A 26122-nucleotide genomic window follows, 5' to 3' on the forward strand; every position below is an offset into this window, starting at 1 on the left:
TGTAACGAAAAAACAATCTCAGAATCACTGGGATCCGTTGAAGCGTTCCAGACTTAAAACCTCATAAAGTGACACTTGCAAAATTTGGTCTGGTCATTAAGGTGAAAATTAGCTCTGTCACTAAGGGGTTTTCTCAGGTTGGAAACTTATCCCCAATCCTCGGGATCGAGAATAACTTTCAAATAGCAGGGGGGTCCAACCACCGTGGCCTCCAGTATTTTCGAGAACCCGAACAGAGATCAATCATCCACACTACCACTTCATTTGTTCTTAATGGGAATGCTGATCTTTGGCGTTAGAATGAATGGATCAGTGTGGATGCTCGATCTCCACTACATACAGACGAGTCCTGGTTCACACGATTATTGGGGGCCATTGCACACGGTAGTCGGACCGCCAGAAATCGTAAAATTATTCCTTATCACATAGAGGGATAACGTTCACGTTGGAGAAATCTGCTATAAAGAATATCTACATCCCCAATTTATTTGCATTTGTTTGCTTTGCCTCATAAACAGCATTTTTAATGTCACATCACAAGTGTTCTATCGGATTATGGTCCAGGGATTGGGCTAGCCACTCCATAACCTCAATTTGGTTGGAATGGAACCAAGATTTTCCTTGTTTACTGGTGTTTTTAAGGTCATTGTCTTGTTGAAGCATCCATTTCAAGGGTATTTCCTCTTCAGCGTAAGGCAACATGACCTCTTCAAATATTTTGATATATGCAAACTGGTCCGTGATCCCTGGTATGCGGTAAATAGGCCCGACACCATAGTAAGAGAAACATGCCCATATCATGATGCTTGCACCACCATGCTTCAGTCTTAAGAGTGTACTGTGGCTTGAATTCAGAGTTTGGGGGTCATCTGACAAACTATCCTCAGCCCTTCGACCCAAAAAGAACAATTTTACTTTCATCAGTCCACAAAATGTTTCTCCATTTCTCTTTAGGCCAGCTGATGTGTTCTTTGGCAAATTGTATCTTCTTCAGGATGTCTTTTTTTAACAGTGGAACTTTGCGGGGACTTCTTGTTAATAAATTAGCTTTACACAGGCGTAGTCTAACTGTCACAGTACTCACAAGTAAGTTGAGACTGTCTTTGATCATCCTGGAGCTGATCATTGGCTGAGCCCTTGCCATTCTGGGTATTCTTCTATCTATTTGAATGATAGTCTACTGTTTTCTTCCACAACTCTGTTTTTGCTTTCTATTTTAAAGCATTGGAGATCTTTTTACATGAACACCCTATGATTGTCTGAACTTCTTTATTAATTTTGCAATCTCCAATCAATGTTTTAATCAAAGTATGCTGTTCAAGGAGAAATGCATGTACAATATGTGCTGGCTTCACCCTTAAATAAGGGCCACCTGATTCACACCAGTTTCTTCACAGAATGATTAACCACACTAATGTAACTTCTCGCTGCTATTATTTTGAACACACCCCTTTCAATTAATTATTCATATACACATACTCAAAAAACTGCAGATCATGAATGCAGAGTCTGGTGGATTTCTAAGGCCCCTTTCACATCGTTTTTTTGCCATCATTCGCAATCCGTCAAAATGTGAAAAAAATGGATCCAGTGCTGGATCCGTTTTTTTCTCATTGACTTGTGTTAGCGACGGATTGTGACAGATGGCCTGACGTATCTGTCGTACGACGGATCCATCGAAAAATCTGTTTGCGGCCGACGGAAGCGACATCCATTGGAACGTTTTATGTCACCGTCAAAAAACGGACGGCGCTGGATCCGTCGCCGTCCATCTTTTAGGATGGAAGCCTATGGGCGCAGGATCCGTCCTATGATGGAATCCAAGGACGGATTCCGTTTTTTTAAACAGAGGCATGCTCAGATGGGGTATAATTGTCTGGCTGAACAAATCTCTCTCTCTCTCTCTCTCTCTCCCTGGGTTCATATATAGGTTTTTACTAGCAAATAACCTTTCACATGAAGAAAAAAAATTATACGACGGATCCGTTTTACAGGATAGGATGGGCAGTTATTTTGTGCCTTTTTTGCCCAACACGCTTCTTGTGACCCTCTTGGCTATTTGCCATGAAATGCTTGAGTGTTCGGTGATCACGCTTCAAAAGTTTGCCAATTTCAAGACTGCTGCATCCCTCTGCAAGACATCTCACAATTTTGGACTTTTCAGAGCCCATCAAATCTCTCTTCTGACCCATTTTGCCAAAGGAAAGGAAGTTGCCTAATAATTAAGCACACCTTATATAGGGTGTTGATTTACTTCGGTAAAGCATTTGACACTGTCCCACATAAAAGACTGCTAAGTAAAATGAGAAACTTGGGCTCGGGGAAAATGTGTGTAGATGGGTAGGTAGCTGGCTTAGTGGTAGAAAACAAAGAGTGGTTATTAATGGCGCATACTCAGATTGGGCCAGGGTTACTAGTGGGGTGCCACATGGGTCTGTATTGGGCCCCCTACTATTTAATATATTTATTAATGATCTGGTGGATGGTTTACAGAGTAAAATATCAGTATTTGCAGATTATACAAAACTATGTAAGGTAGTTAACACAAAGGAGGACAGTTTGCAACTACAGATGGATTTGAGTAAATTGGAGAATTGGGATGAAAAATGGCAAATGAGGTTTAACACAGATAAGTGTAAGGTTATCCACATGGGAAGGAGAAACAGATGCTACGATTACTTACTAAATGGGAAACTGCTAGGGAAATCAGACATGGAAAAAGACTTAGGCATCTTAGTCAATAAGAATCTAAATTGGAGTGCCCAGTGTCAGGCAGCAGCCACCAAAGCAAATAGGGTGATGGGATGCATTAGAAGAGGTCTGGGGGCACGAGATGAAAACATCATTCTCCCTCTGTACAAATCACTCGTCAGACCACACTTGGAGTATTGTGTGCAATTTTGGGCGCCGGTGCTAAAGAAAGACATCACTGAACTTGAAAGGGTTCAGAGGCGGGCTACTAAAATAATAAATGGAGTGGGTGCATTACAATACACGGAAAGGTTATCAAAATTAGGTCTATTTACTCTAGAAAAGAGAAGACTTAGGGGAGATCTAATAAATATGTACAAATATATCAGAGGGCCATATAGAGATCTCTCCCATGATCTGTTTATACTAAGGACTATGACAAGAACAAGTGGGCATTCTCTTCGATTGGAGGAAAGAAAATTCCTACATCAGCATAGAAGAGGGTTCTTCAGGGTAAGAGCAGTGAGGCTCTGGAACTCTCTTCCTGAGGAAGTGGTGATGGCCAACTCACTGAATGAATTTAAGCGAGGAATGGATGCTTTTCTTGATAGCAAAAGTATAGAAGGTTATAAATAGCACTAGAAGGTGGCCCGATTCTACGCATCGGGTATTCTAGAATTTACGTATTGTGTAGTTCATGTATGATTTTTGTTATAGATATATATATATATATATATATATATATATATATATATATATATATATATAGATGTTGTTGTGTGTAGTTACCAAGTGTTTGTGTAGGGCGCTGTACATGTTCTGGGTGTTGTCTGGGTGTGGCGGGGGGTGAGAGCGGTGTTGTATGTGTGTTGCGTTGTTTGTGGAGCGCTGTGTGTCTGTCGCGTTGTGTGTGTGTGTTGCGCGGTTTGTGTGGGTGTGGTGTGTTTTGGGGGGAGGTATGTTTTGTGCAATGTGTGTGTTGTGCGGTATGTGCGTATATTTATGTATGCCGCGGTGTTTGTGTGTTGGGTGTTGTGTGTGTGCAGCGTTGTCTGTGTGTGTGGGTGTCTGTGTATGGCGGTGTTTGTGGTTCCCTGTGTGTGTGTGTGTGTTGGGGGGAGGTGCTCCATCCCCCATGCTGCGCACTCCCCATCGTGCTCCATCCCCCATGCTGCGCACTCCCCATCGTGCTCCATCCTCCATGCTGTGCACTCCCCATCGTGCTCCATCCTCCATGCTGCGCACTCCCCATCGTGCTCCATCCCCCATGCTGCGCACCCCCCATCGTGCTACATCCCCCATGCTGCGCACCCATCGTGCTACATCCCCCATGCTGCGCACCCCCCATCGTGCTACATCCCCCATGCTGCGCACCCCCCATCGTGCTACATCCCCCATGCTGCGCACCCGCCATCGTGCTCCATCCACCATGCTGCGCACTCCCCATCGTTCTACATCCGCCATGCTGCGCACTCCCCATCGTGCTACATCCCCCATGCTGCGCATTCCCCATCGTGCTACATCCCCCATGCTGCACACCTCCCCATCGTGCTACATCCCCCATGCTGCGCACTCCCCATCGTGCTACATCCCCCATGCTGCGCACTCCCCATCGTGCTACATCCCCCATGCTGCTCACTCCCCATCGTGCTACATCCCCCATGCTGCGCACCCCCCATCGTGCTACATCCCCCATGCTGCGCACCCGCCATCGTGCTCCATCCACCATGCTGCGCACTCCCCATCGTGCTCCATCCCCCATGCTGCGCACCCCCCATCGTGCTACATCCCCCATGCTGCGCACTCCCCATCGTGCTACATCCCCCATGCTGCGCACCTCCCCCATCGTGCTACATCCCCCATGCTGCGCACTCCCCATCGTGCTACATCCCCCATGCTGCGCACTCCCCATCGTGCTACATCCCCCATGCTGCGCACTCCCCATCGTGCTACATCCCCCATGCTGCGCACTCCCCATCGTGCTACATCCCCCATGCTGCGCACTCCCCATCGTGCTACATCCCCCATGCTGCGCACTCCCCATCGTGCTACATCCCCCATGCTGCGCACTCCCCATCGTGCTCCATCCCCCATGCTGCGCACCCCCCATCGTGCTCCATCCCCCATGCTATAATAGTTCTCCTATTATACTCAGAGAGGAGTATAATAGGAGGACTGTAATAGGAGGAGTAGTCCTGAGGGGAGAGGAGTATAATGCCGGCTCCCTGCACATGTGTACCGGGAGCCGGTGTACACTGGTAACTATGATACACATCGTGTAACTAAGGGACCTTAGTTACCCGATGTGTATAATGGTTACCAGCGTTCACGGGCTCCGTCAAGATCCCAGCATCGCAAGGTTATGTCTGGCGCTGCTAGGATCGTGACGGAGGCGGTGTACACTGGTAACTATGATACACATCGGGTAACCAAGGGACCTTAGTTACCCGATGTGTATAATGGTTACCAGCGTTCACGGCCTCCGTCAAGATCCCAGCATCGCAAGGTTATGTCTGGCGCTGCTGGGATCGTGACGGAGCCGGTGTAGAAGCAAGCGATATCCCAGGATGTTGTGAGTGTGTGGATGTGATGTGTGAGGTGTGTGTGAGAGTCAGGGAACTAGTCTGATTGCCGTATGTGGAGTCAGGAAGGAATTTTTTTCCCCATTGGAGCTAATTTGACACATTGGGGTTTTTTTTTGCCTTCCTCTGGATCAACATGTTAGGCTACGGGTTGAACTAGATGGACTTAGAGTCTCCCTTCAACCTTAAAAACTATGAAACTATGATGTCATTACACCACACCCCTCTTCATTACAGAGATGCACATCACCTGATTTACTTAATTGGTAGTTGGCTCTCAAGCCTATACAGCTTGGAGTAGGACAACATGTATAAAAAAGTATCATGTGATCAAAATACTCATTTGCCTAATAATTCTGCACACAGTGTAAAAGAAAGGCTAACAGTACATTTGATGAAATTTGGAGCCCATGGCTCAACACCCAGGACTACCATCCCAAATTTACTACTAGAAAACCAGTTTCCCATGCTTCGTTAATTACCCTTAGGCTGGACTCACACGAGCGTATGGCATCCGATGCGAGAGCATCGGATGCGATATGCTAATGTCACCCGGCTCAGGCTCTGCTGCGAGCGTGAGCCGAGTGTCATGCGACTGTAACCCGATCTTGCGATCGGGTCACAGCTGTGAAGCTGAGTGCGGGCACAGCGGAGGAGAGGGAGGGGTTAATTCTCCCATCTCCTCCACTGTCAGCCTGTGCGTATATCGCACTGCACTGGGATAACATCCGAGTGCAGTCCGATGTATCTCTCGCATCCATTCACTTGAATGGGTGCGAGGGATACGGCTCTCGCAGACAATCGCAGCATGCTGCCGCTTTTCTCGCATCCAGAATCTGGATGCGAGAAAAGCTGACCAACAGCTCAACCTCATTGCCTGACATTGGTCAGAGTGCAATGCGAGAATTTCTCGCATTGCACTTGTCCGATTTTCACGCTCGTGTGAGCGTACCCTTATACTCCTAATGCGCTTCCTCTGGTTTCATGTTTTATGTAAAGGTTTCATAACTGTGTTCATTATTTATACAGCCTCGTATTAAGTGCCTAACTGATTTTCTTTCCATGCTGTCTAGCTCTTTATGCATAGGATAGACCCTAAGGGACCCACGGTAATAGAGGTCCTAATGTGATATGGGGTGGGGAGAAGAGTGTTGATCTAAATTTTGTATGTAAAAGAAGGGAATTTTGTTACTTACCGTAAATTCCTTTTCTTCTAGCTCTTATTGGGAGACCCAGACGATTGGGTGTATAGCACTGCCTCCGGAGGCCACACAAAGCAATTACACTAAAAAGTGTAAGGCCCCTCCCCTTCTGGCTATACACCCCCAGTGGGATCACTGGCTCACCAGTTTTAGTGCAAAAGCAAGAAGGAGGAAAGCCAATAACTGGTTTAAACAAATTCTCTCCGAGTAACATCGGAGAACTGCAAACCGTTCAACATGAACAACATGTGTACCCGCAAACAAACCAACAATCCCGAAGGACAACAGGGCGGGTGCTGGGTCTCCCAATAAGAGCTAGAAGAAAAGGAATTTACGGTAAGTAACAAAATTCCCTTCTTCTTCGTCGCTCTATTGGGAGACCCAGACGATTGGGACGTCCAAAAGCTGTCCCTGGGTGGGTAAAGAAATACCTCATGTTAGAGCTGCAAGACAGCCCTCCCCTACGGGGAGGCAACTGCCGCCTGCAGGACTCTTCTACCTAGGCTGGCGTCCGCCGAAGCATAGGTATGCACCTGATAATGTTTGGTGAAAGTGTGCAGACTCGACCAGGTAGCTGCCTGGCACACCTGTTGAGCCGTAGCCTGGTGTCGTAATGCCCAGGATGCACCCACGGCTCTGGTAGAATGGGCCTTCAGCCCTGATGGAACCGGAAGCCCAGCAGAACGGTAGGCTTCAAGAATTGGTTCTTTGATCCATCGAGCCAGGGTGGCTTTAGAAGCCTGCGACCCTTTGCGCTTACCCGCGACAAGGACAAAGAGTGCATCCGAACGGCGCAAGGGCGCCGTGCGGGAAATGTAGATTCTGAGTGCTCTCACCAGATCTAACAAATGTAAATCCTTCTCATACCGATGAACTGCATGAGGACAAAACGAAGGCAAAGAGATATCCTGATTAAGATGAAAAGAGGATACCACCTTCGGGAGAAACTCCTGAATAGGACGCAGCACAACCTTGTCCTGGTGGAAGACCAGGAAGGGAGCCTTGGATGATAGTGCTGCCAGCTCAGACACTCTCCGAAGAGATGTGATCGCTACCAGAAAAGCCACTTTCTGTGATAGTCTAGAAAGTGAAACCTCCTTCAGAGGCTCGAAGGGCGGCTTCTGGAGGGCAACTAGTACCCTGTTCAGATCCCATGGATCTAACGGCCGCTTGTACGGGGGTACGATATGGCAAACCCCCTGTAGGAACGTGCGCACCTTAGGAAGGCGTGCCAAACGCCTCTGAAAAAAGACGGATAGCGCCGAGACCTGACCTTTAAGGGAGCCGAGCGACAAACCTTTTTCTAACCCAGATTGCAGGAAAGAAAGAAAGGTAGGCAATGCAAATGGCCAGGGAGACACTCCCTGAGCAGAGCACCAGGATAAAAATATCCTCCATGTTCTGTGGTAGATCTTAGCGGACGTGGGCTTCCTAGCCTGTCTCATGGTGGCAACGACACCTTGGGACAATCCTGAAGACGTTAGGATCCAGGACTCAATGGCCACACAGTCAGGTTCAGGGCCGCAGAATTCCGATGGAAAAACGGCCCTTGGGACAGTAAGTCTGGTCGGTGTGGGAGTGCCCACGGTTGGCCGACCGTGAGCTGCCACAGATCCGGATACCACGCCCTCCTCGGCCAGTCTGGGGCGACAAGTATGACGCGGCTGCAATCGGATCTGATCTTGCATAGCACTGTGGGCAAGAGTGCCAGAGGTGGAAACACATAAGGGAGCCGGAACTGCGACCAATCTTGCACTAGGGCGTCTGCCGCCAGCGCTCTTTGATCGCGAGACCGTGCCATGAAGGTTGGGACCTTGTTGTTGTGCCGTGACGCCATTAGGTCGACGTCCGGCACCCCCCAGCGGCGACAGATTTCCTGAAACCCGTCTGGGTGAAGGGACCATTCCCCTGCGTCCATGCCCTGGCGACTGAGGAAGTCTGCTTCCCAGTTTTCTACGCCGGGGATGTGAACCGCGGATATGGTGGAGACTGTGGCTTCCACCCACATCAGAATCCGCCGGACTTCCTGGAAGGCTTGCCGACTGCGTGTCCCCCCTTGGTGGTTGATGTATGCCACCGCTGTGGAGTTGTCCGACTGAATTCGGATCTGCCTTCCTTCCAGCCACTGCTGGAAGGCTAGTAGGGCAAGATACACTGCTCTGATTTCCAGAACATTGATCTGAAGGGTGGACTCCTGCTGAGACCACGTACCCTGAGCCCTGTGGTGGAGAAAGACTGCTCCCCACCCTGAGAGACTCGCATCTGTCGTGACCACCGCCCAAGACGGTGGTAGGAAGGATCTTCCCTGTGATAATGAGGTGGGAAGAAGCCACCACTGCAGAGAGTCTTTGGCCGTCTGGGAAAGGGAGACTTTCCTGTCCAGGGATGTTGACTTCCCGTCCCATTGGCGGAGAATGTCCCATTGAAGTGGACGCAGATGAAACTGCGCAAACGGAACCGCCTCTATTGCCGCCACCATCTTCCCGAGGAAGTGCATGAGGCGTCTTAAGGAGTGCGGCTGACTTTGAAGGAGAGCCTGCACCCCAGTCTGTAGAGACCGCTGCTTGTCCAGCGGAAGCTTCACTATCGCTGATAGAGTATGAAACTCCATGCCAAGATACGTTAGTGATTGGGTCGGTGACAGATTTGACTTTGGGAAGTTGATGATCCACCCGAACGCCTGGAGAGTCTCCAGTGCAACATTCAGGCTGAGTTGGCATGCCTCTTGAGAGGGTGCCTTGACCAGTAGATCGTCCAAGTAAGGGATCACAGAGTGTCCCTGAGAGCGCAAGACTGCTACCACTGCCGCCATGATCTTGGTGAACACCCGAGGGGCTGTCGCCAGACCAAATGGCAGAGCTACGAACTGAAGATGGTCGTCTCCTATCACGAAGCGTAGAAAGCATTGGTGCTCTGTAGCAATCGGCACGTGGAGATAAGCATCTTTGATGTCTATTGATGCTAGGAAATCTCCTTGAGACATTGAGGCAATGACTGAGCGGAGGGATTCCCTCCGGAACCGCCTGGCGTTCACATGCTTGTTGAGCAGTTTTAGGTCCAGAACAGGACGGAAGGAGCCGTCCTGTTTTGGAACCACAAAGAGATTGGAGTAAAATCCTCGCCCCCGTTCGTGAGGGGGGACAGGGATCACGACTCCTTCTTCTCTTAGAGAGTCCACCGCCTGCAGCAGGGCATCTGCTCGGTTGGGGTGTGGGGAGGTTCTGAAGAACCGAAGTGGAGGCCGAGAACTGAACTCGATTCTGTACCCGCGAGACAGAATGTCTGTTACCCACCGGTCTTTGACCTGTGACAGCCAAATGTCGCAAAAGCGGGAGAGCCTGCCACCGACTGAGGATGCGGAGGGAGGAGGCCGAAAGTCATGAGGTAGCCGCTTTGGAAGCGGTTCCTCCATTTGTTTTCCTGGGGCGTGAGTGAGCCCGCCAGGAATCTGAGCTCCCTTGTTCTTTCTGAGTCCTTTTGGACGAGGAGAATTGGGCCTTGCCCGAGCCTCGAAAGGACCGAAACCTCGACTGCCACTTTTTCTGTTGAGGTTTACTTGCTCTGGGCTGTGGTAAGGAAGAGCCCTTACCCTTGGACTGTTTTATGATTTCAGCCAATGGCTCACCAAACAGTCTGTCTCTAGATAATGGCAAGCTGGTTAAGCATTTTTTGGAACCAGCATCTGCTTTCCAGTCCTTTAACCACAAGGCTCTGCGCAAAACCACAGAATTGGCGGACGCCATAGCGGTACGGCTCGTAGATTCTAGGACAGCATTGATAGCATAGGTCGCAAACGCAGACATTTGCGAAGTTAGGGACGCCACTTGCGGCACTGCTGGATGTATGAAAGCATCCACCTGTGCTAAACCAGCTGAAATAGCTTGGAGTGCCCACACGGCCGCGAATGCTGGAGCAAACGACGCGCCGATAGATTCATAGACAGATTTCAACCAAAGGTCCATCTGTCTGTCGTTGGCATCTTTAAGTGAAGCGCCATCCTCTACTGCGACTATGGATCTAGCCGCAAGCTTGGAAATTGGGGGATCCACCTTTGGACACTGGGTCCAGCGTTTGGCCACCTCAGAGGGAAAAGGATAACGGGTATCCTTAGAACGTTTAGAGAAACGCTTGTCTGGATGAGCGTCGTGTTTCTGGATCGATTCTCTGAAGTCAGAGTGGTCCAAAAAAGCACTTAATTTACGCTTGGGATATAGGAAATGGAACTTCTCCTGCTGTGCAGCTGCCTCCTCTGCAGAAGGGGCTGGGGGAGAAATATCCAACAGCCTATTAATTGCCGATATAAGGTCATTAACCATGGCGTCACCATCAGGGGCATCCAGATTGAGAGGGGCCTCAGGATTAGACTCCTGGTCACCGTCCTCAGTCTCATCACAGAGAGACTCTTGTCGCTGAGACCCTGAGCAGTGTGAGGACGTGGAGGGTCTTTCCCAGCGAGCTCGCTTAGGCTGCCTGGGACTGTCATCGGAGTCAGAGACTTCAGCCTGTGATGCTTGAGATCCCCTTGAAGTACGGATTAGTTCCAACTGAGGGGGACCGGCGAGCATAGACACAGCAGTGTCCATGGTCTGAGTAACTGGCCTGGACTGCAAGGTCTCCAGTATTTTTAACATAGTCACAGACATTTTGTCAGCAAAAACTGCAAAGTCTGTCCCCGTCACCGGGGCAGGGTTCACAGGCGTCTCTGCCTGGGCTACCACCACATTAGGCTCTGGCTGACGGAGTGCCACTGGGACTGAACATTGCATACAATGTGAGTCTTTGGAGCCTGCCGGTAGATCAGCCCCACATGCTGTACAAACAGTGTACACAGCCTGTGCCTTGGCACCCTTGCGTTTTGCGGATGACATGTTGCTGCCTCCTCAGAGCAGTACAGGGTGTTCAGCCAAGAAGCGACCTTACAGTGCACTATATAAATATATATATATATATATGGTACCAAGAAAAAAGTACACTAATATAACACTGAGGCACCAGAGGGGCCAGCACTACTGTGCTGCTTACCACCCGCTTAGGAGCGGTGTGTGGACGCCAGAAATCCCTCTAGTCTGGGTCTCCCAGAGCCTGCTGCCTTTCCCCAGCCAGCCGCATGTTAATGGCTGCCGGCGTCCTTGTGGAGAGGTGGGGCGGGCCCTGGGCGTACACCGACGAAGAGCGGGAAGTCTGCTTCCCCCTGTGCCTAGTGAGAGGGCTGGAGCATGTAAATAAAGCTCCAGCCCTCGGCGCTGTTAATTGAGCAGCGTCTCTCCCCTACCCTGATTGACAGGGTGGGGGCGGGAACGAAGCGGACTAGGCCGCAGAAGCCGGGGGCTAAAGTTAGAAGCGCCGCCGCCGTAAAAGCGCGGTCGGCGCCAAGTCCCCGGCGCACTACAAGTCGCAGCTGCGTCGCCGCTCCAGGAGCGGTCGGCGCAGTAGTTCCCAACATGAAACGTCACTCAGCAAGGCTGCAGTGACCTAACCCCAGCGCACAGCGCTACTGTCCCCGGCACACTATAACGCTCAGCAAGCCTGAGAGTGTCCGTGCCTGCCGGGGACACAGAGTACCTGAAAGTTGCAGGGCCTTGTCCCTGAACGGCACTCCCGCTCCAAATCCAGCAGGTTCTATGGGTCTGTGGATGGAGCCCGGCCCCAGGGCTTGGGGGCCGGCAAGATCCCACTTCCACAGAGCCCTCCAGGGGATGTGGAAGGAAAACAGCATGTGGGCTCCAGCCTCTGTACCAGCAATAGGTACCTCAACCTTACAAGCACCACCGCGGGTGAGAAGGGAGCATGCTGGGGGCCCTATATGGGCCCTCTTTTCTTCCATCCGATATAGCCAGCAGCTACTGCTGACTACAAACAGTGGAGCTATGCGTGGATGTCTGACCTCCTTCGCACAAAGCAGAAAACTGGTGAGCCAGTGATCCCACTGGGGGTGTATAGCCAGAAGGGGAGGGGCCTTACACTTTTTAGTGTAATTGCTTTGTGTGGCCTCCGGAGGCAGTGCTATACACCCAATCGTCTGGGTCTCCCAATAGAGCGACGAAGAAAAGTTTAATAAAACTAATCTTATTTAAAACTTCAGGTGAATAAAATTTTAAACTTTTACAGAATCTATGAATATATCCATGATCATCTATTTGCATAATTGCTAAAGTTTTAGTAGCTGGCAATCCACAAGATTGAAATCTCTCATTGAATAATGACTAGATCATACTTATGTGGGGTATGTTTAGAATGCATGAAGGAAGTTCAGTAAGATGACTGCCAGATTGTTTCTCTAGGAAGGTCCTGGAAAAGGGCTAAAACTGGATTTGAATCAAATGTAAGTGAGTCATCCTCCTCTTACCTGAGCTGATGGAGGAGTCTGACAGACCTTTATAACAGCTCATCTACAGAATATAATGTGTAAGGGCTCATGCGCACGTAACTGAATAATCTTCTGCAGCAATTTGACAGCACATAAGCGCGTCAAATCGCTGCAGAAAGACTGCATAATGAATGCAGTTTTTTTGTTAAAAAAGCAGATTTCATGCGCTCTGGCTTTTGCCCCCACCATAGACAGAGTGGGAGCTGCATCCAGAACGCAGAAATAATTGACATGCTGCTTTTATGAACGCACGGATTTGGGTCAAAATTTTAGCACCCAAATCGCTGCGTTCATAAAAGCAACGTGCGCACATCTCATGCACAATCTTCATAGATTGTGCAGGGTACGCAGGACACATGCATTAAGCTGCAGTGCAATACGCAGCGTAAATGCATGCTATTATGCGACGTGCGCATAAGCCCTTAGACCTCAGGACAAGCAAAGATTATTGCAGATCTATCTGTATTTCCCACAGCGTTCTCCTCCGCCTCTCAGATCCAACTCCTAAGACCTGTATTTTATACCGTTTGTATGTATGCCTTTATTTTTTCATGCACTGTACTCTTGTATATATTAAAAGTATGTTCCTTGCTGCTCTAAATACAACTACAAACCCTAAAGAAGGAGAATAGATCGGTTGTGTTACCTTATGTGTGCAAGAACACTACTTAACAGATGCTTGAGACAGCTGGGTGGCATGTGTGCTAGTATGTGACCCAGTGCAGATGTCTCTCACAACCACGAATGGTGGCAGCGAAAAGTGTAGTGTGGCTGTGTCAGGTTTCCAGGTTTTCCAGTTCTCTTTTGAATGAGCTTGCCCTCAGTTAACATGGCGTTTTAAGGTTCTGTTGCCCTACTTCCTGTCCAGCTGCTTAAAAGGCCGCCTCTCAGCCCAGTCCAGTGCCTGAGTATACTGCTTGCTGTGTGCTCCTGCTTTGCTGCTGCTAATCCTGATTGCTTTTGGATCCTCCTAAAAGACTACCGACCGACCGACTCTGGACCTTACCCGGTTTCTCAAGCTGTGCCCGGATTCCGTCTGCCATCTTCGGTCAGCACTCTGCCCGGTTCTCTCTGGTTCGTAACCACTCTGGACAATCATCCCGTACGGACACTCCTGGACTTTTACCGCTTGCCCATTGTGTCCCGGCTGCTGCGCATTTAGGCCTTCCGGGGTGATTGCCGGACAGTCCCTGTATAGGGGTTCGCTCTGGTGGTCTCCCTGGGGGAGTCCGGTGCGTGGTCCCGGGAATTCCCTCCGCTCCGTTTCGGGAAGGTATTTGTGTATTTGTACTGCTGTGTTTGTTCCGTTGTTATCTACCGTGGTTACAGATTATAAAACATCTTGTATCAAAAACTCGTCTCTGCTGATCATTGCCCTACGCTATCGAAATCCTCAGAACATATAATAAGTATTACAGGCTGGGTGAACTGGCTGTGGGGTGTGCTTAGCTGATGGTCACCCTATTGTAATAGGAAAGTGGATGAGTGAATGCGGGGAACAAAGTCCCCCTTTACAGTAGCAGCTGAGGCACGTGTGTCACAAGCGAGTGGTGATTGTGACAAAGGTGTTAACATTTTTACAATACAAATACATAAGGCTTTTCAAACAATGCCATTATGTCAAGTTAAACATCTTTCTTCAATAGCAATTTTCTGTGTATACTGGAGCTTCATTAGAATAATTCATACAATTGCCAATAATTTTATTTAATGCTCATGAGGTTTACATCAAAGCTAAAAATTGAATCATAGAATGGTTGAGTTGGAAGGGACCTCCTGGGTAATCTGGTCCAACCCCATGCTCAAACCAGAATTCACTAAATCATCTTAGACCTTTTTGAAGACTTCAATTGAAGAGGAACTCTCTATCTCTTGTAGCCTGTTTCACTCAATGATCATTTTAACAAAACAGAAAAGTAACAAAACATTTTAGACTTTCAATATGCAGGATGAAGCCAACAAACTGAATTAATAGGACAAATGTTTTACAAGACTATTAGTTGGCCCATGAAGCCATTCTATTGTTAATACGGTTTCTTATAAAACGGGGTGTTTTCATGTACGCAGCAATAGCCGGCAGAGCCTGGAAAAAAAAACAAAAAAAAAATGAATTAAAGTGGCACCAATTCTTTAAATAAAGTAATGCACTACATGTACCCACCCACTATCCGTAAAGGGGACGGTATTTAGGATACATAATGCCGTCTCTAATGGAAAAAAGTTGTTTCATGCTTTATATTAATAAAACTACAATCTTTTTACCTACTTTTATTACTTATTATAATATTAACTTACTTAACATTACCCAGTAAAGCCATGGTTTTGGAATAGTTAGGCAAAAATGTTCCTACTGTATTTTTATAAGTGGAGTGAGCTTCAGATTGAATAAAAAATAGTTTAAGCAGATTCAGTGCGAATTGGTGTCCTGTTCCTAAAAAATGTTATGGGCTCTCTGATTGTGACATACTAAAGGGGGATGGCTAGCTTTAATCCAATCCTCTCAAGGAGTAAAAATATTTAGTGTTGCAAATGTAAGCACACCCATTTGTCAACGCCAAGAAACAAATAGGTATGTCATCAGATTTTGGGTTAGCAAGAAGTGTGAGAATTGTCCCTGGCATAAAAGGGTTGACTGCATACTGCTTCTATACTTTGGAGGCATAAATATAAAATATACCTCAAATCTTGCGTGAAAGTTCTGGAGGTTCTTAAACTTTTGCAGGCAGGTAGGATCCAATATATTGTGCTGATCCAGGACATCATACATCAGAAAGTCTACAAATGTAATCTTTGGGATAGAGGCAATTTCAGTGAATGCAAATAGACGTATACGTATATAGGCATGCAATCATATACTGCACCTAAATCCATTGTCTTAGAGTATTTTATTACCTTGTCCCCAAGAAACCAGGGTCTTTCCCCCAAAAATTGTGAATATCTTGCCAATACAGTCGGGAGCTTTTCAAGGTATGGTCCTTTCAGCTCTTCCTGAAATATTGAAAGGCAAAGGCTCATTCATCTGCAGCTGTGTCCATAGTTACATAAATTGATGGGCAGTAAGATGCATTCAAGCAAAGAAGCAATATACAAGAGTCTGCAGCTGCTGGGAAGCCAAGTCATCCTCAAGACACCCAACAGTTTCAGATTTAAGGCTATGTGCCCATGGGACTCTGTACCCGCGGATATATCCACAGGTTTCCCGCAGCAGCTCCCCAGAATCCGCAGCTATACATAGTTGCGGGATTCCAGTGAAATATCTGCGGAAAACCTGTGGATATTCATGTGACTTACCTGCGGAAGTCCTGGCCTCTATCTCCATAGTGGAGAGCCGGGATTTCCGCAGGTAATTCAGCAGGAACAATTGACATGCAGTTCTGTGCGGCTGCAGGACATCCGCAGCATATTCCGCAGCCGCACATACCGCAGCATGGACACAGACACTCCCCATATCCCATAGGATAACATGGGGAATGTCTGTACTTGCTAGAACCTGCAGATTTATCTAGAAAATCCAGATAAATCCGCAGGTTTTCCGCAGCATAATCCGCGAGTACAGAGTCCCGTGGGCACATAGCCTTACTGTCTGAGTCGCCATACATTTACACGGTTATATATAACACAATGCAAGATTTCTTTAGAGGATTTACTTACAAACTGGGGGTTGTATGTAATAGAAGCAAGCCGCAACCGAAAATCCATGGCTTCATTTTCTATCATTGATTCAATGTTCTGTTCACTCTCTGTGTCCGCACCTGCAAAACATAGTAATCATTAATGGCTCCTAGAGGGCTCAGGTGACAATAAAAACCATGCACCTGGATATAAAATGTTCAGCTCATGTTTTTAACCCCTTCATCCACCCAGCCTGTTTGCACCTGCCTGACCAGGACAATTTTATGAGCTAATAACTCTGGAGCACTTCAATAGTTTCCATTGAATCTGACATTTTATAGTGACAAATCATACTTAATGTTAAATTAGTACATTGTGTTTCATTTAGGACGATATTTTTTGCGTTCATTTGTTAAAATATTCGAAATTTGTCAAAAAGTGTTTAAATTTTGCAATTTTCAAACTTTGAATTTTGATACCTTTAAACAAGAGAGTTATGTCACACAAAATAGTTTAAGGGAACCTGTCAGGTCCAATATTCACCCAGAACCACGAGCAGTTCTGGGTGCATATTGCTAATCCCTGCCTAACCATCCCTGTATACAGTAGTATAGATAAGGAGATCTTTAGAAAAAGTATTCCTAAAGATCTTTTATTGTATGCTAATGAGTTCAGGGATCAGGGACTAGTCCCAAGGGCAATGCTTCCCTTGCTAGTCGGAACCATTAGCATGTTAGCACGCCCCTGTGGACATGCTAATGAATGAGCAGCGTCAGAAGATGATCTCACTCACCTATCTGCTGCCATCTCCGTCTGATGCTGGATTTCGGCTCCGTGTACACGACCCCCAGAGTTTCGGTCATGTGCACTACTTCAGTTTGAAGCCAGGACGTGTACACCCGGCTTCATAGTGCGCATGACCAGAACTACGTGTTTGCAGAGTCCCTGATATGCCTAAACAGTAAAAGGAGGGGGGAAGGGGGGAGGGTGTTCACCCATTTTGCAATCTAGACCGCTCAAGGAATTTATCTAGATGTTTGGTTAACACCTTGAGCCCCCAGATAATATTATAAAATTCTATGAAGTAAGTCGTGAAAGTAAAAAGAAAACCATTTTTCACAGAAAAATATTGTTTTAGCCTTAAATTTTGTATTTTCAGAATGATGACAGGAGAAATTGCAGAGCAGATGCATTATACCTGTCAGTGTGACACTGTCAGAAACCTCAGGTTACCATGGCAACAATTAGGCCCCCCCAATGATCACATTGCCAAGATCCCAATTAGGTGGGAGAGGGAGCACACTCCCTCTTCCTGCCTCCCAAATGCTGAGATTGCTTTTGAGTGTGGCATTTAGAGGGTTAAACAGCCTGAGGCTGAGCTCCACCTCTTCTGGCTGTGAGAGCCTGTGCTTGACTGCCACGCTGGCGGAGTCCCTGGCGGAGACTGCGCATGTACAGCTCTTGTGCACACGCAATCGCCAAGACTTAGGCCTAAGACACACGGCGAGAAAAATCGGTACAAGTGGAATGCGATAAAACATCGCATTCCACTCGGACCAATATCAGACTGTGTGTCAGCACCCATGAGCGATTATTTTCTCAGCCCTAATCGGACCGAGAAAACAATCGCAACATGCTGAGACTGTAAGGCGAGACTCTTTCTCTCGCACCAATTCAAGTCTATAGAGGGAGAGAAAAATCGCACTGTACTCGCGGTACACCGGTGTAACGCGAGTGCAGTGCGAGAATGGCAATAGCCGGCTACAGAGGAGAGAGGGAGAAAAATCCCTCCCTCCCCTCCGCAGCTGCTGCCTGCCCCTCCGCAGAGCCAGCCCACCCCCCGCAGCTGAGGTCCACTCGCACAGTCCGACCTCAGTCGCAGGGACACAAGCATGACACTCGGCTCTGCTGTACTGCCAGTGCGAGCGGAGTGTCATGCGAGAGGATCGCAGTAGATCCCCGTGTGGCCCCAGCCTTATCATTACAGTCAAGGTCATGAAGGGGTTAAATAAAAGTTTATTAGTGAATAGAGATCTCCAAACAAAAACTACAAGAAAAGGATATTGAACACAGGAGTCTGTACCAGACTAAAGCACCTTAAAATAATTAAAAAAAAAAATTAATACAACTAGAAGTCCATACTCACACACTCCATGCTTGCGGGCAATGTAGCGCAGAATAGTATTACTCTGCGTCAGCTTAACGTCTCCATCAATAAGGTATGGCAACTGTGTAATACAAAATTGGTATTATCACCAACAGGGATGATTATACATAAATCCTGTTCACTACTGGAATAAAATAAATCCATCAACCCCAATTGCAAAGTTGCATTTAAAAGTATTGATATCCCTTCTATAAAGTTCACATACATTGGGAAAGTCCAAGCCCAGCTTCTCCTTCTCATTAAGCCATTGACTCTTGTCATAATCTGGAGCTGTATGGAGAAATACAAATTTTGAGTGAGCGCACACGATTAGTGTTAGCAGTGTTTTTAGACGCAGTGCATTTTCACTGCATCCAAAAAGCTGTGTTGTACGGTACAAGCAGTGGATGGGATTTTATAGAAATTCCATGCCCACTGTGCATTTCTGTGTATCATAAACTGACATACGACACGGCTTTCCGAGGTATGTTCTAAACTATGTAAGGCCAGACTATGCTTTTATCACGGCCAAGATGCAGTTGTAAAAGATTTATTTAGGTCGACTTCATGCATAAACAATCATGTTTTGACTGTGCAGATTTGTATTGCTTGACCCAAATCTATTAGGCTGGTTTATTCAACAGGGAACTCCAAGGCTATGTGCGCACAGTGCGTTTTTCGCGGCGTTTTTGCGCGTTTTTCGGGTGCGTTTTTGGCCTCAAAACTGCAGGACTTTGCTTCCCCAGCAAAGTCTATGAGTTTTCATTTTTGCTGTCCGCACACATCTGTTTTTTTTCCCTGCGTTTTTTAGTTAAAAAAAAAAATGGACATGACAGTTCTTTCCTGCGTTTTTCTGCGTTTTCCCCCCATGCAATGCATTGGAAAAACGCAGCAAAACGCAGAGATAAAAAATGCAGCAAAACGCAGCCAAAAACGCACCAAATCGCGGCAAAAACGCATGCGTTTTTTGATGCGTTTTTTCGATGCAGGTGCGTTTGTGCGTTTTTAGCGGCCAAAAACGCACAAAAACGCAGCGTCAAAAAGACGCAGTGTGCGAACCTAGCCTAACCGTAATGACCCAGCTAAACAACATTGAATCCTGTTTATTTATGCAAAAACCACATTAAGGCAATGTTAACACAGGGCACATGATCTCTTGGCAGCAAAAAAGCTGCATTTTTGGTGTGTCACTTGTCTACAGTACATGTTCAAATACAAGTTTGTTTCATTAAAAAAACGCAGCTGCGTTTTTTCACTTTGCTTTCAATGGTGGAAAAACAGCAAAACCACTGAAAGAATTGACAGGCTGCTTCTTTCAAAAACTTGTTCCATTTCAGTCAGGGAAAAAACAAACAAAAAAAAAACACGTGTGTGTGTGTATGAGATTTCTAGAGTTTCATAGGTTTTGCTGGTACTGAAAAAAACGAGCTTACCCTGTTTCCCCTAAAATAAGACATCCCCTAAAAATAAGACCTAGTAGAGGTTTTGCTGAATTGCTAAATATAAGGCTTCCCCTGAAAGTAAGACCTAGCAATGTTTTTGTTTGGAAGCATGCCCGCGGAACAGAACACCAGGGCATGTTGTACATGGAAATAATGGCAGTAACAAGAAATTCTTGATAGGATTCACAGTTTGTCTGTTTATGCTGGTTTCATGGTGGCTCAGTGGTTAGCACTGCAGTCTTGCAGCGCTGAGGTCCTGGGTTCAATTCCCACCAAGGACACCATCTGCAAGGAGTTTGTATGTTCTTCCCGTGTTTGTGTGGGTTTCCTCCGGGTACTCTGGTTTCCTCCCACACTCCAAAGACATACAGATAGGGAATTTAGATTGTGAGCCCCAATGGGGACAGTGTTCCCAATGTATGTAAAGCGCTATGGAATTAATAGCACTATATAAATGAATAAATTATTATTATTATTATTATTAGTGATAAACTACTGTACATTATATAAAAAAATGTTCATTTTTTTGTTCAACAATAAATATGAATTCTTCTTCATGGAAAAATAAGACATCCCCTGAAAATGAAACCTAGCACATCTTTGGGAGCAAAAATTAATATAAGACACTGTCTTATTTTCAGGAAAACACGGTATTAGCATATATTTGTATAAAACTAATGAGAAAAAAAAACGCACTGTGTGAACATAGCCTTTGTCATCCACCAAATTTACATCTGAATTTCACAGTCTAACTAGAATAAAAGCTCATTATAGTCTATGGGACTGTTCATATGTTCCAGGTAATTGGTGTTTTTTTTTTAGTTTTCTGTAGACAGTCTGTACATGCAAAAATGACGGAAAAAGGACCGTTTATTGGCTTAAAAGGGAACCTGTCACCTTTTTTTTTGTCCCTTATAAACTGAGGCCACCAGCAATAAGCCCATATATACAGTATTCTGGAAAGCTGTTTATAAGTGGACAAGCCAATCTGTAGAACGTAAAAAAACCCCCCAGCTTTTATTATACTCACAGGGCAGTCGGGTCCGATGGGCGTTGCTGGTATCGGTCCGGCGCCTCCTATCTTCCTTCCACCGCTGTCCTCCTTCCCTGCTCCGTGTGGCTGACGTGTCCTACATCATCCACACAGAGGACTGACATTGCACTTGTGCACTTTGATCTGCCCTGCTAAGGGCAGATATATAATAATAATAATAATCAAAGTATTGTATTGTAGTGCACTTGACTTTTCCCAATATGCACATTACAGTAATTTGCTCTGCCCTCAGCAGGGTAGATTAAAGTGCACTCACACAGGAGCGCAGTGTCAGCCTCTATGTGGATGACATAGGATGCAACATCCACAAGGGGCAGGGAAGGAGTCCAGCGATGGAAGGAAGAGAGGAGGCTCCGAACAAAGTCCAACAACGCCCATAGGACCCGACCGCCCTGCAGGCGAGAATAAAAGATTTATTTACATTACACAAATCAGCCTGGGCACATATATACAGTGTGGCGCCCTGGACAAGCCAGGGGCCACAGAAAACAACATCAACACACCCCACACTCCCAGCAGGCACACCGAGGTCAGACATAAAACCCTTGTTGCCTTCCTCCAGGGGCTGATGTTCACACCAGGGGGTGGGCCAGGCGGTTGGTCCCGCCCACCGAGGAGTTCACAGTCCTGGAGGCGGGAAAACAGACAGATTAGTTTTGGAGGTGAAAGTGGAAGGAGGAGAAGTGGTAGTGGAGCAACTAACTGACAGCGTCCGGGTGTGTGGCCCGGGCGGGACAGCAAGGTTGGCAGACGGTGGTGACCATCTGCAGGAGTGGCTGATTGGAGTCTACCGTAAGGACCGTGGACGGGCGGTGGCCCGGCGGTACCGGACCGGTACGCAAAGAGAAGCCAGCACCATCTGGCAGGGGCTTACGGACCCCGGCAAGGCTAGGAGTCGCCGTGAATTTGACAAATTCGTTGGTGAAGGGAACCTCCTGGGTTTCCCAACAGCCAAGTCCCGACAGAAGGCAACAGTCCAACCAAGTGAGGGAGACACCGCCACCGCCAAGGCAACCGTTTCTCAGGGCCAGCGCCTGCGGGCAAAAGGGGCTCCTCCAGCCCATATCCAAGCTGGGGAGCGGGTTACCGGTGGGAACCCATCGTAACCATCTACCGTACATAGGTGCAGGGAAAGGCAGTCATCACCAACCTGCCGGGAGAAACAACACCGCAGCCGCCTGTGGAACCCGTCCATCCAGCCGTGTTTTACCGAGAACTGTGTCTTCATCATTGGCTGAGTGAGTACCACAGCGCTGCCCCCGCGACCCTGCACCTCACCAGGCCCCGTAACCCGCCTACCATCCATCCCTACCCCCATCACCGGGCCCCGGGACAACCAACCCCCTACCCACGGAGGGGAGAACTAACAACAAAGCTGCTCCCTGTCACCGCTCCCGGGATCCCCGTCCAGAGCAGCGGTGGTGTCACCAATATCACCACAACCGTGGGTGGCGTCACGGACAATACTCAAACCCACCATCCAATCAATCCCTACCCCTTTTCACTCACGGGCGAGGAACGCCGCTCGAGTCCCCGGGATCCGGCCCACCGCTCGAGCCACCGCCGAGCAGCAGCAGCAGCCGGACACGAGCAGTGGGAGAGCGCAGCGTCCCCTCCTCCGCCCGCGACAACAGCATTCTGCAATAGTGTGCAAGTACTTCCTGGTGGTGGCCACAGCTTATAGGGGAAAACTCTGGTGACAGGTTCCCTTTAACAAATTAAAAGTATTAATACAATTTTATGGGTCTGAAAATAACAGTACAGGGACTGCATCAGAGTGTAATCCAGGATTAACATTGCAAAGGCTTGGACAAGCTTTGTAATTACAGTGGAACCTTGGATTACAAACATAATTGGTTCCGGGAGTGAGCTCTTAAACCAAGTTACTCTTATATCAAAGCAAATTTTCCCATAGGAAATAATTGAAACGCAGACAATTCATTCCAAAGCCCAAAAATATTTACTGTATTTATACAAATTTATTACAGTAATACAAAATAATGCACTGTATTCATATAAAATTATAGTACACATACAAAATATTGTACAGTAAAAGCATATAAAACAAATTAAACTGCACTTTAGCTTACAATTGTTGGTGTGCAGGAGGTACAGTACAAACAATGTGCTGTACTGGTTATCAATAAGTACAATACTGTATCCACAAATGCAAATTGATAGACATGCTGTACAGTATATACTGTACTGTACAATGGTATATAGTATACAGTAGATATGGACAGAAAGTTACCTCCAGAGCGGGTCAGAACGCAGTGAAAGGACAGAACCAGACGTGTGCTCGGTGAGTATTTGCTTTTATTGCAAAGCATTGCTCTTAAACTAAGTTACACATTATTAGAAAGCTTTGCTTGTCTTGCAAAACACTCTGAAACCAAGTTACTCTTAAACCAAGGTTCCACTGTATTTATACATGAAAAACACTGATGGGTCATTCCATGGTAACTTACCTTACATTCACAAGCCAAAACCTGAGTTAATAATGGCTACAGACTGTTCTTTGAAGGCAGGCATAAAAATGAGTGAATGTATATTGCACATTGAACCATTCTCAATAGATTTGCGTTCCTTTTTGTGTAAGATAAGTTACCAAGTAATAACATTGTATTTCATTTCTATTGTTTAAAAATCAAACTGTGTTGAAATCTATTGAGAATAGTTCAATGTACAATATACATTCACTCAATTTTGTGCCTGCCTTCAAAGAACAGTCTGTAGCCATTATTAACTCAGTTTTTGGCTTGCGAATGTAACGCAAGTTACCATGGAATGACCCTGATGTTAAAAACCAGACACACTGACCAAACATTGATGAAACTACTACCATTTTTTTTGTCCCATATGTGAACAAACTCAAATGTTTGAATGAGTCTTTGCAAACATAAATGAGGCTGTTGAGTTCAGGTCAGGACAATCACGGCTATTCTGGATATCAGTCCGCTAACATTACAGTTAGCCCTTATCAGTTTTAAGCTGTAGAGCGCCATTTAGGTTATAAGTATAAAAGACTAAATTACTTATCAAGAATTGGATTTTAAAGAGCCCATGAGGACCACAAGGACAGGAAACCTACTGAATAAAAGGGCTGCATTGCTCACGCGCATAAAGTTGGATTGCAGAGCATGACAGGACCTCCTACATAGTTTTACATTCATACCACCATGAAAAAATGGGCAAAGCCCATAGGATACACACCCAAAAAAAAATGATTAGTGCATACCTAAACCATTGATAAGGGGTAAAATATAAGGATGCTGTCATGGGCTTTTTAAAAATAAAAATATACCATTACCTTACGAGCCATTTACACGCTGCGACATCGCTAACGATATATCGTCGAGGTCACGGTGTTTGTGACGCACATCCGGCGTCGTTAGCGACATCGCAGCGTGTGACAGGCTGGAGCGACCTAAAACGATCGCAAAAGAGGCAAAAATAGTTTGTCTGAGAGGTCGTTTATTTATGAAAAATCGTTGTCTGGTCTGTAGCGATGTTGTTCGTCGTTCCTGCGGCAGCACACATCGCTACGTGTGACACCGCAGGAGCGAGGAACATCTCCTTACCTCCGTCCACCGGCAATGAGGAAGGAAGGGGGTGGGTGGCATGTTCCAGCCGCTCATCTCTGCCCCTCCTCTGCTATTGGGACGGCTGCCGTGTGACGTCGCGGTGACGCCGAACGAACCGCCCCCTTAGAAAGGAGACGCTTTGCCGGCAACAGCGACGTCGCAGGGAAGGTAAGGCTACTTTCACACATCAGTTTTTTGTAATCAGGCACAATCCGGTTTGTGCCCGATGCAACGGATCCATCTCAGATTGTGTAAAATCTGATGAGACGGATCCGGTAAAAAAAACTGATCATTTTTTTTTGTTTTTTTTAAGCTGAGAGAGAAAGAGAGACCCCATTGTGGCGCCCTGGACAAGCCAGGGGCCACAGAGAACAACACCAACACACCCCACACTCCCAGCAGGCACACCGAAGTCAGAACACAAAACCCTGGTTGCCTTCCTCCAGGGGCTGATGTCCACACCAGGGGGTGGGCCAGGCGGTTGGTCCCGCCCACCGAGGAGTTCACAGTCCTGGAGGCGGGAAAACCAGGCAGATGAGTTGAGGAGTGGAGAGAGACCAGAGTTGGAGGTGAAAGTGAGCAGAAGGAAGTAGTAGTTGAGCAGCCTGAAATTGGTCCGGGTGTGTGGCCTGGACAGATCAGCAAGGTTGGCAGACGGTGGTGACCGTCTGCAGGAGTGGCCTATCGGAGTCTACCATAAGGACCGTGGACGGGCGGTGGCCCGGCGGTACCAGACCGGTACACAAAGAGAAGTCAGCACCATCTGGCAGGGGCTTACGGACCCCGGCAAGGCTAGGAGTCGCCGTGAATTTGCCAAATTCGTTAGTGAAGGGAACCTCCTGGGTTTCCCAACAGCCAAGTCCCGACAGAAGGCAACAGTCCAACCAAGTGAGGGAGACACCGCCACCGCCAAGGCAACTGTTTCTCAGGGCCAGTGCCTGCGGGCAAAAGGGGCTCCTCCGGCCTATATCCAAGCCGGGGAGCGGGTTACCGGTGGGAACCCATTGGAACCATCTACCGTATCTAGGTGCAGGGAAAGGCAGTCACCATGAACCTGCCAGGAGCAGAAACCACCGCAGCCATCAGTGGGACCCGTCCATCCAGCCGTGTGTTTTACCGAGAACTGTGTCTTCATCATTGGCTGAGTGAGTACCACCGTGCCATGCGGCACAGCGCTGCCCCTGCGACCCTGCACCTCACCAGGCCCTGTAGCCCGCCTGCCACCCATCCCTACCCCCATCAACGGGCCCCGGGACAACCAACCCCCTACCCACGAAGGGGAGAAATAACAACAAAGCTGCTCCCTGTCACCGCTCCCGGGATCCCCCTCCAGAGCAGCGGTGGTGTCACCAAAATCACCACAACCGTGGGTGGAGTCACGGACAATAATCAAAACCCCCCCCAATCAAAAATCCCCCTTTTCACTCACGGGCGAGGAACGC

The 26122-nt window shown here is 47.5% G+C and overlaps 1 protein-coding gene across 1 annotated transcript in view; it reads right to left on the bottom strand.

Annotated features, from left to right (window-relative positions):
* Positions 1 to 14528: 14528 nt before the first annotated feature.
* Positions 14529 to 26122, bottom strand: part of LOC142289792 (glutathione S-transferase Mu 2-like) — a 20338-nt gene continuing 8744 nt past the window's right edge. The window contains exons 3-8 of the mRNA XM_075333722.1: positions 18827 to 18891; positions 18601 to 18682; positions 16494 to 16594; positions 15735 to 15830; positions 15520 to 15630; positions 14529 to 14925 (exon numbers count right to left, since the gene is read on the bottom strand). Of these exons, the coding sequence (XP_075189837.1) occupies positions 14839 to 14925; positions 15520 to 15630; positions 15735 to 15830; positions 16494 to 16594; positions 18601 to 18682; positions 18827 to 18891 (542 nt within the window). The 3' untranslated portion in view covers positions 14529 to 14838. The remainder of the gene's footprint in view (positions 14926 to 15519; positions 15631 to 15734; positions 15831 to 16493; positions 16595 to 18600; positions 18683 to 18826; positions 18892 to 26122) is intronic.

Source organism: Anomaloglossus baeobatrachus, chromosome 2, assembly GCF_048569485.1.
Source record: "Anomaloglossus baeobatrachus isolate aAnoBae1 chromosome 2, aAnoBae1.hap1, whole genome shotgun sequence".
NCBI classification, from domain to species: Eukaryota; Metazoa; Chordata; class Amphibia; order Anura; family Aromobatidae; genus Anomaloglossus; species Anomaloglossus baeobatrachus.